The sequence below is a fragment of the Anabrus simplex genome, chromosome 2, assembly GCF_040414725.1.
Source record: "Anabrus simplex isolate iqAnaSimp1 chromosome 2, ASM4041472v1, whole genome shotgun sequence".
In the NCBI taxonomy this organism is placed as follows: Eukaryota; Metazoa; Arthropoda; class Insecta; order Orthoptera; family Tettigoniidae; genus Anabrus; species Anabrus simplex.
The window spans coordinates 1,175,916,781-1,175,931,367 of record NC_090266.1 but is presented as its reverse complement, the minus strand read 5'-3'; the positions used below and the strand labels follow the sequence as shown (position 1 = coordinate 1,175,931,367).

The following is a 14,587-nucleotide window of genomic DNA, read 5'->3' as shown; positions in this document are numbered from 1 at the left end:
TTTACAAAAATGATGTACAGAATGGCATATAGTGTAATAATTATTCACAAACCTTGAACTAGAAGGCAACATATTTAAAATATCACGAGTGCATAGCTAATCAAGAAAGCAGAATTACATACTATTGGCACAATTTTATTAAACTTGACAGGTTTCACCAATGTCAATATGCAGCAAATTTTACGTTTCATATAAAGATCAACAAGATTTGCAAAACAGATAACCTAGGACCCACGAGAGTTGGGGTCTGACGTTTAGCGCTAGCAACAAGAAAATCTCAACTAACGCTGCTGGAAAATTATCTGTTTCCATGGCAATGATACCAACAAGGCAACATTTTAAGAATGGTATCTCCACGTGACTTGACTTGCTCTCAGCCACTTTTGTGATATTCTGAGTGGTACTGTGTTAGTTTTATTGTTTATGCATTGGTTTTCTGCATATCATTTTTGTTGTTAGTTTATTTTTGTTATTCAATGGCTGGTTCACAATTTTCCTAGTTTTATTCTTGAAGTGTACCATGAACAACTGGCAATAAATACCAATCTGGGTAGAGTTCTTTGCTGTGTTATAACACACTCCTTATGAGTGGCTGATGGATATACGGTATGTCAACACATTCCTTATGACTGGCTGATGGATATAAATGTCAACACATTCCTTATGACTGGCTGATGGATATACGATACGTCAACACATTCCTTATGACTGGCTGATGGATATACGATACGCCCTAACTACAATTTTTATATGTTATGGACTTGTTTGTGTAATTATCAGCAGTTCATGATTCTGTTATTGATTGCAAGATCTCATTTATTGGCAATGACATGTTCCATCTTAAGTGCTGAAATTATTAGCACAAGCTTAGGAATAGGTCAAAGTTTATTGAATTCCATTAGGCTTACATGTTCTATTATTCATTCAGCCTGTATTAAAAGGATGATATATTGCATGCAGAGGTAACTATGGGAATACACTGCACCTCATAGTTACTGCTTTTGCTGCTCAAATGTCACATTCAAAACTCTCATGGGCCCAAAACACACCCTTCAGTCATTTCATAAAGTTGACAACCATGTCAAATCTTTAGAAACTACAAGGCACTAAAATCCCAGTTGGCTGGCATTTCACTTTCCCCACACTTCACAGTGCTATTGACATCCTACCTACAAAGCTCATTCTTTCATTCATTCATTCATTCATTCATTCATTCATTCATTCATTCATTCATTCATTCATTCATTCATTCATTTATTTATTTATTCACTCAATCATTCAATCAATACATAACAAAGAGATTTACAACACTTGCTAAAAGCACAATATCTTTAATTACATATTTATACATTACACTGCCATTTGAAATGAATCTTTTTAACTTGCTACTGGCATATGAACATGTCATTATATTAGGGGACTTTAATTGTGAAAACCTATGACACGAAAGAATTAGAAGACAAGTTTTCCTCCTGTGACATGACTATCCTTCTCTCTCATCCGACTAACCATGTGTAAACTGCTAACAACATTTCCTGTACCTTAATTGATCTTAAAGTGACTAATAACCCTCAGAAAAAAGTAACTTATGGAAAAATTACAGTACCACCGCGCCCAATCACGACCTTATATTTCTTGCTTACTCACTTCGTATTCCAAAATTTAAACCTAGATATGTAACATGCAGGAATATACAAGATATAGAAATGAATCAAGATACGATGCCTAGTCTTCTGTGAAATGACACTTTAAATCAAGAGGACATGAATACAAAAATAACTACATTTAATTCATTAATACACTGCCTAGAGAACAAATAGGCAACGAAAAAATTGATAAGTATATCCCGCAAAACTTAATCCATGGTTAGCCTCTGTAAGTTAAAAATATATCTCAGGGTAATGTTCTTTTTCGATTCTACAAATGTACTTTGACTACAAAAATTATAGAATAATTAGGAATTAAACTAAACAATTACATGTAACGTTACATTTAACTATGTTCGTGAATCAGCAAGCAACATAAATATGGCTAGTGCCAGGAAGCATCTCTGATCTATGGGCGTAGGTAGAACAAACCACCAGGTACCCGAAATTTCACTTGACGAGCTGAATGAGTATTTCATGGAAGACAGGCTCCAGTCTAATCCGCTTAATAGTCCACATGTTGATAACAGCCCATCATTTATCTCACAAAATTGCCTTGTCAGCACTCATGACGTTAAAGTGTTGTGTTCCATTAAAACCCAGGAACATCACACTTGTAAAACATACATGTAAACACAACAGTGTGGTCTGCTTGACCCAATCAAATTGTAGTTATTCGTATGGTATCATATGTTTTGAATTTAACCACTCATTCATATTCTAGCCGACTACAGAGGACACCAGTAAATGAATAAGGACATTTTTTCACAAGATTAAACTTCTTCAAATCTTGATACTACCAATAGGCTACTTTACTATTATGACGTTCTCAATATGACACATGAACGAACAATGAATCTGCAGCGAGCATTAAACTCTGGTCTTTGATTTGCTTTTAACTTGAGTTACAATGCTCATGTAACCCCTTGCTCCACTGCTCTTTCCTGGCTGAAACACACACAGGTGACAGAAGTTCCATATACTTATATTAATATCTAGAATTTTGAATTAAAATCTTTGATATTTTTTGTGAGATGATGATAATAATAATAATAATAATAATAATAATAATAATAATAATAATAATAATGTTATTGCTTTTACGTCCCACCAACTACTTGGAACATTTTCGGAGATGCTGAGGTGCCAGAATTTAGTCCCACAGGAGTTATTTTACGCACCAGTACATCTACCGACATGAGGCTGACGTATTTGAGCACCTTCAAATACCACCGGACTGAACTAGGATCGAACCTGCTCAGCTGGGTTCAGAAGCCCAGTGCCTCAACCACCTGAGCCACTCAGCCTGGCTTTTTTCATGAATCTTCCATATTGTTCTCTTGAGGATTCCTGTATTCGGTAACAACTGTAGGACCACCACTACTATTAATTTTATGAGATCATCATAACGGTGCTCTCCCATGTGGTTTTCTCCCAGGTATCTGTCCTACCAAGTTGGGTTCGGAAGGCCAGTGCCTTAACCATCTGAGCCACTCAGCCCGGCTATTTTCGTGAATCTTCCATGTTGTTCTCTTGAGGTTTCCTGTATGCAGTAAGAACAGTAGGACCAACACTACTATTAATTTTACGAGATCATCATAGTGGTGCTCTCCCATGTGGTTTTCTCCCCGGTATCTGGCCTAATACTACCACCTTCTCCAGAGATTCTCCTACTCAATGTGGCGAAGTTTTCATAGGAGACAGAATGTGGATAATTCTTCTCAACTTTCAGTTTGTTTACAATCGAGTCATTGGTTTTATGTTCTGTCCAAACTATAGGGAGCTATCTTCTGCAACACAACATCTTAAAAGCATCTATTTTATTCCTATATGATGTGTTATAAGTCCATGTTTCTGCACCACACAGGAAGACAGAGAAGACGAGCGTGCGAACTAGCCAGGCCTTCATTCATTTAGAAATGGATCAGTCTCTCCAAACGGAAGTAAATTATGACCTTGCCTTCTTTGCAACGGTGATTCTGCACTTGATTTCCTTTGCCGATAATATCAGAGCAGAAGTATATGAATTTGGGCAGTTACAATGTAGTCAACACAAAAAGAAGAAAAGACTTAAAGAGTCTTTAAAAGTAGCAATAAATTATTGATATATTACAAGAATTAACAATACACTTTGTAACTAAGTACTCAAAATGTTAAGTTGAGATATGCACAGATTGCTTTACCCTCTTGATGAAGAAATCATCTGTAACATCCATATTGTCTATCAATCTCTTATACAGATGGCCATTATTCACCTTTATTGTAATCCCAAAGTATCCATGATGTTCATTATAGAAGTCTTATTCTGGCAGAAATATATTAATATTTTATTAACAACATAATTAATTTTTGTTCATGTTATGCCATTATATTTTTGTGTTGACTGCATATTTAATAGATCCAAAATCCAACAAAAAAGAAGGGAAAAAAAAAAGAAAAAGAAAATATTTATTCTTGAGATGTAATTTGATTGTCAGGCACACATGAGAATGGGTGGTACCGATCACATGGATCTAAATAAGGGCGTATCACCACATAACTGGAATAACGGAAAATATTTCCAGCTGATATTCTGCTAGATGTTACTAGTAGTCTTACCGAATATATCACTTTTGTAGCCAAAGTCATTCTATAAAGGCATCACGTTCTCCCAGAAATGTGCAAGAAGGCTTTGATTATCTCTTGTTATCTACAGATGTACCAGAATAGACAAACCACCTGTCTTCTCAATAACAGAGGTATGAAGATGAGTCCACCACACTTGCAAATGAATTGTTGTGCATTAGTTAACAATAAATTATTGATATACTACAAGAATTAACAATACACTTTGTAACTAAGTACTCAAAATGTTAAGTTGAGATATGCACAGATTGCTTTACCCTCTTTCATTCATGGTGGATGTATATTGTCATTATTTTTTTAAAATACTACCTTATTAAACAAAAATAGCGTAATGTCAGAGAATGTTATTTTTCATTATTAAAATGATATCTTTTCCCGAAACAGCACACTTCATTCCTACTTATAAAAATCACTTTCATTAAAAAAAAAAAAAAGCATAGATGCTTAACACTGTCAAAAGGCAGCTGAAAATAACCTTAAGTGTCATCTCATCAATTTGTTACACCTTCTACATAAACAATCAAGTTAAAATTCTGCATTACAAAAATCAGATACTAATGGATCAATATATCTGATTTCTTGCATCTTACACATAGCTTGGAGAATTCAAACCATCTCATACTAATATTTTCACCAGTTGGGCAAAGATGACACCAAAGGAACATGTTGGAAACATCAATGTCACGTGGATAAAAAATAACAAGGCAGCTACAATGAACACTACCACCCCACGCTAAATTAAATTTTTCTATTGTATGGCCAGTTGGCTATACAAGCTCGTGATTTTATAGGACTGTTGATAAGATCGTAGTCATGGTGTTTTCAATTTTGTGCGTATCGAAGAAACAGGAATGTGACTCTTCACTGAACAATCCCTGTCCATCGGTTGGGATTCAAACAGCGGATACCTTGGTTAGAAGCTAAGACATGTTAAGCAATTATATTCTCAGCTTCAGACTAATCTCAAATTTAAAATACTGGGGAAAGATCTTCCAACCTCAACAACGTAACTGAAATATTATTTGAAATAAAGTCATCAGAACTTGCCCTTTACAAAAACTGATGATGATATTCAACAGAAGTTTCACGGTTATAAGAGATATCAGAAATAAATAATTTTGTCTAGAAAAGGGCTCAATGTACTAATAAACCTACTCTATTTCATATTAAAGCACCCTTTATATAACAAATTACTGCAATGTCAACACAGCCAACAATATGTGGAGAACTCGGTAGCCAAAGTCAACTAATCTATGGTATTCTTTAAAGGGAGATATTGTCATTGCGCTTGCGAAAACCATGTGATCATATTTTGGGAGAATACTGACCCGCAGCATCCATATCACGAAGAGCGAGAATTCTTTTAAATTAGTCGCACAATATTGAACCTCATATGACAGAACCTTATCGGTCAAAGTTGCAAGCTGAAATTTTTCACATAGCGATTTTTGCAGGTGCAACAAAGATATGATCTTCCACATTCTGATTTCTAGCAATGACTAGCACTCAGATATCAAGAGCTCATAAAAAAGAAACAGTCTGAGATGATGATGATGATGATAATCATGTGGCCTCTGCTACTGTGTGCAGGCTTTTTGATTTGATGCTATCTAGGCTACCTCCATGTCAATTTTGATGCTCCCTTTTACTCTACCGGATGGCAGAGTAAACCAGATCTCTCTTAGGTGATCTACCTCTGCTGGGTTTGAATCCACAATGTCAGGATCCGGACGCTAACACACTACCACTGATCCACAGACGGAGATTACTTTGAGGTAATTACTTATTTACAGTCAATTACTTTCACTGACTTCACACATAAAACAAAAACTGCGGAGAAAAATTAAAGCCATGTTTTATAAAGAGAACCTTCAACTCAGATGCCAAGTTAGCCAAAAAGGTAACCTTGCAAATTAACAATGAACTGCATTCTGTCGTAGCTCTTATATGCTGTAGCGGCATCTCAATCAATACAATCAATCAATATCAATCAATACTGATCTGCATTTAGGGCAGTCGCCCAGGTGGCAGATTCCCTATCTGTTGCTTTCCTAGCCTTTTCCGAAATGATTACAGCAAAGCCCAAGCAGCTATATAATTTCCTGTGAAAAAGAACCTCACAATTATTCTCAGTGATCTCATGTTAGATGGATTCAAGCTTCAATTAATTTCTTAAAAGAAAGAACACAGTTGACATTTCACTATCATGTGAAATTGAGACAAAGAAATAAAACATTTCCAGCAATTTGGCAATAGGCAAAAGAATAGGAGATTCGGTATATACAATGAAAATTATAAATTACACTTCTGAGTAACAAGTCATTCAAGTTCTTAAAGACTGGAATGTTATATTAAAATAAGGTTTTATATGATTAAAAACAAGAATTCTGCACGCTACCTTTAAACTATGTGCCAAAATACCATGTATAAAAGCATTTGATTACTTTATGGATGTCGTATAAAATCAAATGTTAATTTGGATATTTAAAAAGCACTCTGACACCAAGAGCCCATCAAACAAAACCACTCTCAGGTAATCACTTAATTATCTTAATTACAGTCAATTGTTTTCACTGACTTCAGATATCAAATAACTTCTGATGAAAGAAATTAGAGCCATATTTCATATAAAATTAATCTTCAACTCAGAAGCACAGTGAGATTATCAACTGCTTTCATTGACTTGACACAAGGAACTTTAAATTAGAGAAATAAAAGCCATATTTCCTATAACCTCTAGCGACCCTGTATCATCAGGCATTTTGTTGTATTTTTTCTTGCTCAGACAATGAATGTACAGTAAAACCTTGTTAATTCGAAGTCGTTGGGACGAAAAAATTGGACTTCGAATGAGGTGATTTTGAATTAACCGCCAATGGGGGCCCCCGTATTTTAGTCAGGTCTTATTGTATACTGAATTTTAATCCGCTAGCTGAGGAAGAGAATGCATAATATTCTCGAAACATGTACTAGATGTTAAGGTGAAAGGTAAATAAATGAATAGTATTGACTAGGCGGACTATCTTCCAACATATTTACTGTTACTAAGTCAATACGGATCCAATCCCGACCATCATGGTCAAGATTATTAATAATTAATCGCCAACTCGTAATTCAGAAATGCCAACCCTTGCCGCATCTAAAAATATTCTAAGACTGTTATTGTATGCAGTTAACCTTGATTCACAGTTTAAACTTTTCAAATACCATGGAAAAAAAGCTATTTCCATAATGTATCCAACAAGGTATACTTACATATTCAAATAATGCACTTGGATAACTCACTGACAAACATAACCTCACGCAACGAAAGAAAAAGAACGCACGATTCAAAGACGAGGAGAAATCTATGCTGGCTCCCCTGTGTAAGTGCTTTATTCATTGGATTAATGAACTGTGCGCATTTTAGATGCCTTGTACTTGCACGGAAAGTACCCGATGCCCTTAAAACATCGTGGCTTATCGAACATTCCTATGACGAGGGGAGAAAGTCTTTTGCTTCCGTGTGTATTGCAACAGTGTACAATGAACCCCACTCCTGTATGATTTCCCGGCTGGCACTTCTCTTCTTTATGACCATAAGTCTTGTTTGGTCTTGGCATTAAAAGAAACAATGTCGTTTCATCGGCATCGACAATATTGTTTGGTGCGGAGGAATTGATGATATGAGACATGCTTTTTCACCAAATGTTGGCTCTCACCAGTGTTCACGGATTTTGCTTCTCCGCACACTGCCTGCTACGTGATATTGTAGCGTTCCTTAAAATGCTGAATACAAAAGAATTACGATTTCACTCGAACTTAGCAAATATGAATCATCATGTAGACACACTGATGTGAGTGAAAGTGCAGAAAGCTACCCCTACACGTTCTGGAAGACGCGTTCTATCATGACGTGGATAAAATACTAATTTTTTTTTTACAATGTAAAGGCAGTTTTGAATTAAAAGTCTAAATTTCGGCAATGAAACCGACATTGTTCTTTGAATTACGAATTATCCGTATTTCGAATTAAACATTTTAAATAACATGCAAAACAGTACTTCATGTTTCCGGGAACAAGAGCTTCTTCTAATTAGGTGCGATTTTGAATTAACCGATTTCAAATTATTGAGGTTCTACTGTAATTTGTTGTGAGCTGTGGCATTATATTTGATACATTCTGCATTTTATTTTAGTATTTTTTTTTTTTTTTTTTTGCTGTTTTCTACTCAACAGTGTAGCTGGCAGCACCATGCAAATGTTGGAACTCAGTATAGACCTGATGTATCAAAGCTGATACATCCTGAAAGAGACCCTAGAAATCCCTCAAAACATTTTTGCACAAATGAACAATATTAATGTTTAAATCTCCCCACAGAACACCCCCAAAATCCCCCTAGCCAAATCCTTGCCAGATTTGTCATGTTTTAATCCCTAAAGTCCATTAAAAAAAGGTGAATAAGTCAATTTTTGGCTTTGGTTCCCTATAGGATAATAGAATCTTCAACTCACAGCCAAGTTAAATATTACTGGAACAAGCAGTGACGGCATGGGTGGGGGAGGGGGAGGGGGTGTCATTAAAGTGGGATTTTTCTAGTAAATTTTATTGAAATAGAATATTTAAACTTCTTATTCTGAAAAGAAGTGTGTAATATTAAACAGCATTCTTGAAGTATCGAAGCATTTACATGCAGAATATTTAAACAAATTTAGAATTAGCTGTTTGATAAACCTTTGGACAAAACATTCCCAAATGATAATTATCAGTTATGCCTGTTAACTATTCGTAAAACACCACTTATAATTAGCATAATGTGATTAATGACAAAAGCAAACTTGTCATCCATTTCCCCTTCCACTCCTATGATTCTGTAGACAGTCTACTGATCAATCCATTCCACATTCCAGTCCTATAATTGTGCAGTCAATCTACATGGATTTTCACTTCTCTGGGAATTACAAACAGTCCGTTCATTAATCACTTGGTGTTCAAAGCACAACTTTATTTTCTCATGCTGTGTCGTGAATCCCCAGGCGAAATATGTCATGCTGGCAATAGAAGGAGTTGCCCAATGGCTTCAGTACAAACACTTGAGAATAAGCATGTGGAGGGTCTTCATCAGCCTGCAAGTAGAGCACAAAAATTTAGTGCTTATAACAGTGAAACAGGTGGACGTTTAGAAACATGAAATATGGAAAAGGAATTGTTCTATAAAATGCAAAAAAAATCACAATAATACATCACAAATAGTCTAAAGAGCCTGTGATCCACAACACAAGTAAGTACTGGCTCTATCACCACAGAAATTTACATTCATGAAATTATTAGCACACATTAAACAGACAAATGTCAATCTTTATTCAGTAGTTCAAATACCATGCAAGGCAACTAAATTTAATAGAGATATTACAATAAACATCTCCCCTTCTAAACCACAAGTTAGTCTCTTTATGTTCATAGTATCCAGAATGAGATAAACTAAAAGAAAACTTGAGATTTGAACTCTAAACTTTTGGGTTTATTAGGACCATATTCTAATTGGGGTCTTACTAGAGACTTATATGCCCTCTCCATTACATCCTTATAACTTATGGTTCCAGTGTATGGGACCCTCACCAGGATTACCTGATTCAAGAACTGGAAAAAATCCAAAGAAAAGCAGCTCGATTTGTTCTGGGTGATTTCCGACAAAAGAGTAGCATTACAAAAATGTTGCAATGTTTGGGTTGGGAAGAATTGAGAGAAAGAAGAAGAGGTGCTCGACTAAGTGGTATGTTCCGAGCTGTCAGCGGAGAGTTGGCGTGGAATGACATTAGTAGACGAATAAGTTTGAATGGCGTTTATAAAAGTAGGAAAGATCACAATTTGAAGATAAAGTTGGAATTCAAGAGGACAAACTGGGGCAAATATTCATTTATAGGAAGGGGAGTTAGGGATTGGAATAACTTACCAAGGGAGGCATTCAATAAATTTCCAATTTCTTTGAAATCATTTAAGAAAAGGCTAGGAAAGCAACAGATAGGGAATCTGCCACCTGGGCGACTGCCCTAAATGCAGATCAGTATTGATTGATTGAAACTCCTAAATACCCTCATATGAAAAAATATGTAAACTTTATTTACATCATTAATCTGATTACCTCATGAGCTACTATCACCCCATCAATAGTCATTAAAAATGAGAGTACTTTCCCCTCTTTGCAAAACTTACAACCTGACTTTCCATCCCATTTACCATCATACCACAGTCTGCTGTCCATCTCACAACATTGTCGAAGTCTTTTTGTAGTTGCTCACAATCCTGTAATATATTTGCCACTCTATACAGTATGTCATTTGCAAAAAGCCTTATCTATGATTCCAGTTTTTTACTCATATAATTCACATATAAAAACAAAAAATCCAATAACACTGCCTTGTAGACCCCCCCCCCGCCTTAACCACTACAGGATTATATGATGCCTTACGTTAATTCTGAGAGTTCCATTTTATAGAAGTTTAGCCACCATTCAACCACACTTTTGTCTAATCCAATAGTTCTGATTTTCATCTGTAGTCAACCACGATCTACCCTGCCAAAAGCCCTGGATAGTTCAATAGTACATTGCGCATCCTGAATCTGAAATACCTCCTATATATTGCTGGAATCCTACAAGTTAAGTCTCAATGGAGAAAACCATTCTTAAACAGAACTGCCTGCTATCTTTTTAAAAAAAAAATATTTTTACAATTGGCTTAATGTTGCACCGACACAGATAGGTCTTAATGGGAATGATGGAATAGGAAATGCCAAGAAGTGGGAAGGAAGCAGCCATGGCCTTCATTAAGGTACAGCCCCAGCATTTGCCTGGTATGAAAATGAGAAACCATGAAAACCATCTTCAAGGCTGCTGACAGTGAGGCTCGAACCCACTATCTCCTGGATGCAAGCTCACAGCTGCACACCTCTAGCCACACGGCCAACTTTCCAAGTGAACTGCCTCCTATCAAACCAGTTAGCAATTTTGCAAATGTGTCTAATATAATCAGAAAGTGTGTTTTCTCACAGCTTACAAGCAACACACATCAGGTTGACTGGCCTGTAATTATCCACTTTGTCACCCTTTCCTTTGCACACTGCGGCTACTATAGCAACTCCCTTTCATTTGGTATAGCTCCTTCATGCAAAGAGTAATCAAATAACTATTTTAGATATGAAACAATATCCCAAGGCACAACATAAAAGTTTATTGCTTCAACACATTTATACAATATGTACATGAAATAGAACGAAACATTTCTTGAAGCTTGTTGAGTTGCACACGTTTAATGTTAATATAAGGTAGTAGGCTGAGGGCCTGAATGATATTTACATACGTAAGAATTGGGATTCCTATATACATTCAATCTCGTCTTGATGAGACAGTCTGTTCAAACGAGAGAATGTTCTTGATAGTCGAAAACTATCGGTCATGTATAATAACAAGTGAAACTTGTAGAGAGAGTTCATATTAGCAGAATGCTAACAGGAGGCGTATAACTTGTAAGGAACTTGCGTCTAATGCTCATATATAGCAGAATGCTATGATTGGAGTCGGAGCACTGTAGGGGACTTGAGTGAGTAGCGGAATGCTTGGATGGGTGCTCGAAATGGCTACGGGATGCAGGATGAATGAGGCAATGTCCAGAGGTGAAACCTCACGGCCAGGAATCAGTCCACCTATTCAGAACACATTTTTAAGAGGGTACCTCCGTGTCTGACTTGCGGTGTAGTCTGGTCGTTGGACACTGTGGTAGTCCTGGAGAGGCGAGAAACGTTACTCCTTTTATAGCGCTGGCTGACGCCACCGACGATCACGTCAGCGCACTGCAGTCTGCCTCGTGGTCTCTGGAAACATCCATGTGTCAGGCGAGCTGCGGAGATTGTAGGTGCGGAGGACACACACAACATCCTTAATCTTTCATTTCCGGCTGCTTTTCTAGCTTTTAACTTTTGAATACTTTTGTAACTGTCTTTATAATCATAGCTAAATTTCAGTTTTCAGTCAGTACTGGTCACCTTTTAAACATCGACATTATCCTTATATCCAATTATCTTCACATACTGCTGACTGAATACTTCTGGAAGTCCTCACACATATACACTCCCTTTGTTCATTAATGATCCCTAAAACCTGCTTCTGCCTCAAGTACCTACACCTATCCTTCTTTCCCTAAAATTCATATGACTGCCAATTATGTTTGCCATCATGGCACCCTTAGATGACATTTTTTTAAACCTGTACCTTTTTCTTAATCTCTTTATTCTTCCATTATAATATAGTGAGTGGGCCTTTTCTATTCCTTACCACATTTAAAGGTACATACTAGTTTTTCACACTCCTAAAAAATATTACTTTAAACCCATCCAATAGTCTGCTTACATTTTTATTTACCATTTTGCACTGATCATAATTACAATTTAAAAACTCCCCCACGCCCTACCCTGTCTCTCCTATCAACCATATGGTATTGCCTAATAGTCCTACTTTTACAGCCTTCCTTTCTATCACCTGCATTTTTAACTATGACAAAAAACCAGCTTAATGATGACTTATACCAATCTAACACCTCAGGTTCTCTACAGAGTCATCTCAATCTTTTTTTTTTTTTTTTGTGAGTAAAATCCAAAGGATGGTGGTCCTTTCTCGATAATGACACCACATTTATCTTTCCTGACAGCAATCTATTCTAAAGAATATCATATTACACAATAAACGTTGCACATTACTTGTTAGTTCTGTGATATAAAATTATTTTTAGCTTGTTTCTCATCCAGCAGCTGTTTTTCAATGTAGGTTTTCTTGAAGCATGGTGACATTTTTATGTTCTGAACCATATGCTATTCCAGAGTGGATGTGCAATGTAGGCCTAAACTCTGTCTGATTTTTCCTAATAATGAAAATTTTTCCTGTGGGAGAGTTACTGTGACGTATACATAATACTGCAAATAAAATATTACTTAAGGTTCATTTGTCCAGTTCTGCAATGTTGTCTCAGTTTTCAGCAATTTTAGGTCCATATACAATATATTCAGGAATATATCGTACTGGTAAACCGCAAATTCTTCTTCAAGTTCATCATGTTCACTTTCCTTGACCAAACTTGGGAATCTTCAAACAAAAATATTCGAGAGATGAATAGGCGACCTTTAGTCTACGAAAGACAATTACAAATTTGGCATGCTGAAGAAAATGATCACTAAGGAGAAATTTCCTGATAATGTAACTGCAAGCTGCAATATAAAACTCTTAAGGTGCGAGTCCACACAAATTTTTGCATACGCTTTAATGCATGCACTTGGTGCAAGGAGAAAGGCAGGTGAGGTGACCTTACCTCGCGTGCTGTGTTTTTCACCTTCCCGTAGCTAGTGGGTCATTCACAGTTTCATAATAGTGGCAACTCTTACACAGCATAACATAGAAATGCCTTTTGATGGTAAGGAAATGATGTTGCAATTTATTGAAGACTAGCGGTCATACGATGTATTGTGGAATGTTCAGAAAAATATAATGAAAATTTTATTTGAACTTGAAATATCACTTGAAAATAACATTCTTTGTTACCCCAATGCTAGTTCCTCTCCTTCAGACTTTTCTTCGACAGAATGGAAATCTGCCTATTTGTTTATTCTTATGACGGACAAAAAAACCTTTATGCTTAGTTTGCCTCAAGTGTTGTTAGTTTTTATACTCCACACGGTTTTACTTCTAAATTGAAGTTTTGGCTGATTTTGGCTCTGCCTGGTGGTTATGCGCTGAAACTTAAGAAATCCACCAATCTCTAGCTGCCATTTATATCGACGTATCGGCAGAGTGCGATCTTGAAACCTAGTTGCCAACTCGAACACATTCACCACGTGGTTAACCTATCTCGCTCAGCGTGTACGGTATTCAGTACGGTTCTTTTGCATTTTTCTTCAGTAATTAGTGTTTTTCATATTACTCTTTATCTTTCTTGCACAGTGCAGTACAGCATAGTTTACAGTTTTGCGCAGCATAAGTTAGTACAATACAGGTTTAATAGTTCAGTGTATAAAAGTAGCTGTAGCTTTACTTACTTACGTGTACTGGTTAGTGTACTTAGTTCTTTATCATGTTTCAGTGTAGTTCAGGAAAGACAAGTGGCAAGAAAGCGACTGAGATCAGTGGAGTGTTCCCTTTGTAAACGTAACCTCCATCCTGTGCCAGCCATTAGCAGTGAGTGATGTGTTATTTCCCCATTCTCTTTTATTTTTAACAAGGCCTTCTCTTTTTAGCGTTGGATGTTGTTATAGTGAATTTGTTTTCAATCCCGATTCATTAGCTATAGTATGA

General features: G+C 36.3%; 1 protein-coding gene across 4 annotated transcripts in view; it reads right to left on the bottom strand.

The window, feature by feature from the left end:
* Positions 1-8,841: 8,841 nt before the first annotated feature.
* Positions 8,842-14,587, bottom strand: part of LOC136864774 (probable nuclear transport factor 2) — a 94,069-nt gene continuing 88,323 nt past the window's right edge. For all 4 annotated transcript variants that reach the window (XM_067142146.2, XM_067142148.2, XM_067142145.2 and 1 more), the window contains one exon: positions 8,842-9,377. Coding sequence is in view for 3 of the 4 variants with exons in the window: in XM_067142148.2 (XP_066998249.1) it covers positions 9,264-9,377 (114 nt within the window). In the remaining variant the exon portion in view is untranslated. The remainder of the gene's footprint in view (positions 9,378-14,587) is intronic.